The 4,470-nt window shown below is 36.1% G+C and overlaps 1 protein-coding gene across 4 annotated transcripts in view; it reads left to right on the top strand.

Annotated features, from left to right (window-relative positions):
- The first annotated feature begins 368 nt into the window (after positions 1-368).
- The window catches only part of LOC111371708 (protein argonaute 10-like), an 11,583-nt gene continuing 7,481 nt past the window's right edge, over positions 369-4,470 (top strand). For 2 of the 4 annotated variants that reach the window (XM_022993841.1, XM_022993842.1), the window contains exons 1-13: positions 369-1,034; positions 1,350-1,558; positions 1,775-1,924; positions 2,009-2,142; positions 2,243-2,352; positions 2,453-2,559; positions 2,645-2,786; positions 2,881-2,997; positions 3,382-3,489; positions 3,581-3,652; positions 3,788-3,910; positions 4,028-4,187; positions 4,283-4,404. In XM_022993841.1, the coding sequence (XP_022849609.1) occupies positions 540-1,034; positions 1,350-1,558; positions 1,775-1,924; positions 2,009-2,142; positions 2,243-2,352; positions 2,453-2,559; positions 2,645-2,786; positions 2,881-2,997; positions 3,382-3,489; positions 3,581-3,652; positions 3,788-3,910; positions 4,028-4,187; positions 4,283-4,404 (2,049 nt within the window). In that variant the 5' untranslated portion in view covers positions 369-539. The remainder of the gene's footprint in view (positions 1,035-1,349; positions 1,559-1,774; positions 1,925-2,008; positions 2,143-2,242; positions 2,353-2,452; positions 2,560-2,644; positions 2,787-2,880; positions 2,998-3,381; positions 3,490-3,580; positions 3,653-3,787; positions 3,911-4,027; positions 4,188-4,282; positions 4,405-4,470) is intronic. The other 2 variants (XR_002698629.1, XM_022993840.1) reach the window with 2 other exon arrangements.

Here is a 4,470-nt window from a genome sequence, read left to right as displayed (position 1 = left end):
AGATGCAGGATTCAAATGTCTTCTAGGTGTTTCCACTATTTGATTTGATTTCATTTTTAAACATGTCTATATAGTATTTGTGTATATATTATGTAACATAATCTCAATATATGTGCACGTGTGTGTACTTTTAATAATGGGATTTTGTAATTTGTTCTCGTTAAAAACAGTTCTATTTAGCCTTTTTCTAGCATTTTTTCTGAAATTTTTATTTTGAATTCTCTTCACTAGTCTGCAGTGAATTTTTTTATTTCATTCTTTTGTTTGAGAATTTATTACATAGTTTGAAATGCCTGTATTCTGCGTTAGTGATGTGTTTTTTAATTTTGCGTATGAAATTTAAGTTTCTACTTTTATATATATTTTGCAAATTTGGGCAATCTTGCTGAAATTTGTTGTTTTCTTTGTTTATGGAGTTTCAGTACTGATGGCCGTGTATATATTTGGAGGGTTATAAGAAAGATTTAGAAGGAGAAACTGTTTTATCTTGTCAAGAAATTTCGGATAAAATAAGAAAATTCTGTGTTGATCCCATAATCATGCCTCTGAGGAAGATGAATGAAAACTTAGAACAGCACTTTGTTGTGAAACCCCACTTGCAAAACTCCATCAATTTAGTTCAAAAGAACCACAAAACTACTCAAAATGGCAAAGGTGGACTTACCCAGGAACCCCATAACCTCAAACCTCAAAATCAGTCCTCACCTCCATCCAAAATTAGAGGAAGGAGAAGGGGAAGGGGCGGGAGAAAATCCGATCAGGGTGAGCCCTTTATGCGACCTAGTTCAAGGCCGTGCACTGTGGCGAATAAGCCGGTTACTGCTGCACCAGCCAGAGCCATTATACCAGCCGTAGATAATGGGTCAGTTGGGACCGGAAGCAACTTGTGCGAAGTGGACACGGGATTTCCTTCATCAAGCAAGTCTTTGAGTTTTGCACGTAGGCCTGGGTGTGGGCAAATTGGGACAAAATGCATTGTGAAGGCAAACCATTTCTTTGCCGAGTTACCGGACAAGGATTTGAACCAGTACGATGTAAGCTGTTTTTCTTATAAGCTGCATTTAAATTAGACATATTTTAGGGATATATATGGAAGTGAAATGGTATGTGACATATATAAACAATCGGGGCCCTTAAATGACATTCACGGTAATTATACTTGTAATGTTATTTTCTTCTCATAACTGGCTTCTGATTTCCTTTTCCTTTGCTTGTATAGTATTAATGAGTCATAAAAGTTAATCAATATTGTTCTCCAGTATTAATGAGTCATAAAAGTTAATCAATATTGTTTTTATGCAATTCTAATGCCTACTATTTTGTATTCTGTTGTATCCTGCTCTTTGCAGGTAAGTATAACCCCTGAAGTGGCATCGAGAATGGTCAACCGAGCTATTATTGCAGAACTTGTGAAATTGTATAAAGAATCTGATTTAGGAATGAGATTGCCCGCATATGATGGTAGAAAGAGTTTGTACACAGCTGGCAAGCTTCCTTTTGCTTGGAAAGAGTTCACAGTCAAGCTTATTGATGAAGACGATGGAACAAACTGTCCAAAGTAAGAACCCGCGATTTTTGCAATACTGGCCTGTTTTCTTGTTAAAAATACCTTTATTAATTGCAGACACAGTCCAAGTGCCTACTGGGAACTAATTTCGTGTTGTTAGTAATGTGTTTAAAGCTTGATTTTCTTTAGCTTGTTTATATTTTCTGAATGTGCAACCAATTGTTAACTTTATGAAACTGCTCTAAGTGTACTTTTTAAAAATTTCAGGAGAGAGAGGGAATACAAAGTTGTGATCAGGTTTGTTGCACAGGCAAACTTGCACCATTTAGGCCAGTTTCTTGCTGGTAAGCGTGCGGATGGTCCAATGGAAGCACTTCAAATTCTCGACATTGTGTTGAGAGAGCTCTCAGTGAAAAGGTATGAAGTGCTTCAAGCAGTACTCTTGCCTTCAATAATAACACGTGGAAATTGCTGAATAATATTATTGCACATTTTGTAAAGGTACTGCCCTGTTGGGAGATCTTTCTTTTCTCCAGAAATACGAAGACCACAAAGACTTGGAGATGGCTTAGAGGCATGGTGTGGATTCTACCAGAGTATAAGACCCACCCAGATGGGCCTGTCGCTTAATATTGGTAACTGAATATCGAATTTCAAATCCAGCTGAAAATGTGTCGTTAGACACTATTACCATCACCTATTCCCTAATGCTACTCTTTGTTTTCTGCATTACAGATATGGCTTCAGCTGCCTTTATTGAAGCTCTTCCGGTTATAGAATTTGTTGCCCAACTTATAGAAAAGGATGTTCTGTCAAGGCCCTTATCTGATTCTGACCGTGTTAAGGTACGACATGTCAACATCAACCATATAAAGAACTAGAATAGATTTCTGTTCTGTTTTTGTGTGTATGTGTGTGAGAAATTGTTCCTTGATTGCATTTCAGGTTAAGAAGGCCCTTAGAGGAGTGAAAGTCGAGGTGACTCACCGTGGTAATGTACGAAGGAAATATCGAGTTTCTGGCATTACATCTCAACCCACCAGAGAACTAGTGTAAAGCCTGGTGCACATTACTACTTAAATGTACAGATCTTATGTACTTACTTTGTGATAACCTAGATAACTTATGTTGCTTCAGATTTCCTGTTGACGACAACTCAACCATGAAATCAGTTGTTGAATATTTTCAAGAAATGTATGGTTTTACAATTCAGCATACTCATCTGCCTTGCCTTCAAGTAGGTGGCAACCAGAAGAAGGCAAACTATTTGCCAATGGAGGTGAGAAGTACTAAGCAACTTTAAGTTCTGGCGGAGATTTATCTTACTTTTCTTTCAAAATTCTGTTTGTGGTATTATGGTATTCATTCCTCAGGCCTGTAAAATTGTTGAGGGGCAACGATATACAAAAAGGTTGAGTGAGAAACAAATTACTGCTCTTCTGAAGGTGACCTGCCAGAGACCACGCGATCGAGAAAATGACATTCTGCAGGTACCCCGTGATACTAATTTATATCTTCACCTTTCCTTTCTTATTACCCAATAAATTTCAAATGTTTTGTTTAGCTGTTTACAACCCATCACAACAACATAAAGGATGGCAATATAATTTTTTCATGCGCGTTGTGAAAATAAAGGAGAATTGAGATAAAGTAAAAACTTTCGAGCCAATTAACTCAAAAAACAAAATGGCATAGCATTTACTTTGGTAAATAATATAGTAGATCCATCTATTTAGTTTTAAGTTATTTGAAAATCTAGAGTATGGATATATAGCATAAAGGTCATTTATGGTACATGAAGCTTGTCAAATTTTTCTTGGAGTTGATCAAGATAAGAAGAGCGATCTTTTATGTTCTGTTTCCTATGAATGCAGACTGTCCAAAATAATGCATATGAACAAGATGAATATGCGAAGGAGTTTGGGATAAAAATTAGTGAAAAACTAGCTTCCGTGGAGGCAAGAGTACTTCCTGCTCCCTGGGTAAAATAAATTCCTGCTATTTGAAAATTAAATTTGTTTCTTGAAATGTGGAATTTACACTTTTTCACTTGCATTCCACTCTTACATGCAGCTGAAATATCATGACACTGGTAAAGAAAAGAATTGTTTGCCCCAAGTTGGCCAATGGAATATGATGAACAAGGTTTTTATTTCTATATTTTGGGATGATATATGTCAAAATTTAGATTCTTCTGAATTATTTTTACTAAGCATTTGCTAGTAACTCTTTCTAAATATAGCTTTTTGCATCGCACAACTTTTGATATGATTCATCCAGAAAATGATCAATGGGATGACTGTCAGCCGATGGGCGTGTATTAACTTCTCACGTAGTGTCCAAGAGAGTGTTGCTCGTGGGTTTTGCAATGATTTGGCACAAATGTGTCAAGTATCTGGAATGGTAGAATTTCTTGCTTTTCATTTTATACTTTTTCTCTTAGGCAAGTAGTGCGTTACGTACATGGCACTAAAATTTATTTTAAATAGAAATATAAATGATAATGCTGTCTTTGTACAGGAATTTAATCCTGAACCGGTCATTCCAATCTACACGGCCAGGCCCGATCAAGTAGAGAAAGCTTTGAAGCATGTTTATCATGCTTGTATGAATAAACTAAAAGGAAAAGAATTGGAGCTTCTATTAGCCATTTTGCCTGACAACAATGGATCCCTATATGGTAATGCCATGAAAAAGCAAATTGATTTGTTGGTTCAAGATGTTAAAGTTTTGATGAATTGATACCAAGGTTGTGTTTTTACTCTTTGATGATAGGTGATCTGAAGAGAATATGTGAAACTGATCTGGGTCTGATTTCCCAGTGCTGTCTTACGAAACATGTCTTCAAGATCAACAAACAATATTTGGCTAATGTGTCCTTGAAAATAAATGTTAAGGTGTGATAGATTGTTCTGATGTCAAACTTAATTTTGCTAGATTTATTACTTCTTTAACATAAAAAA

This window comes from Olea europaea, chromosome 22 (genome assembly GCF_002742605.1).
Source record: "Olea europaea var. sylvestris chromosome 22, O_europaea_v1, whole genome shotgun sequence".
NCBI lineage: Eukaryota > Viridiplantae > Streptophyta > Magnoliopsida > Lamiales > Oleaceae > Olea > Olea europaea.
The sequence above is the reverse complement of the archived record's forward strand: the minus strand, read 5'-3'. Positions and strand labels throughout refer to the sequence as shown.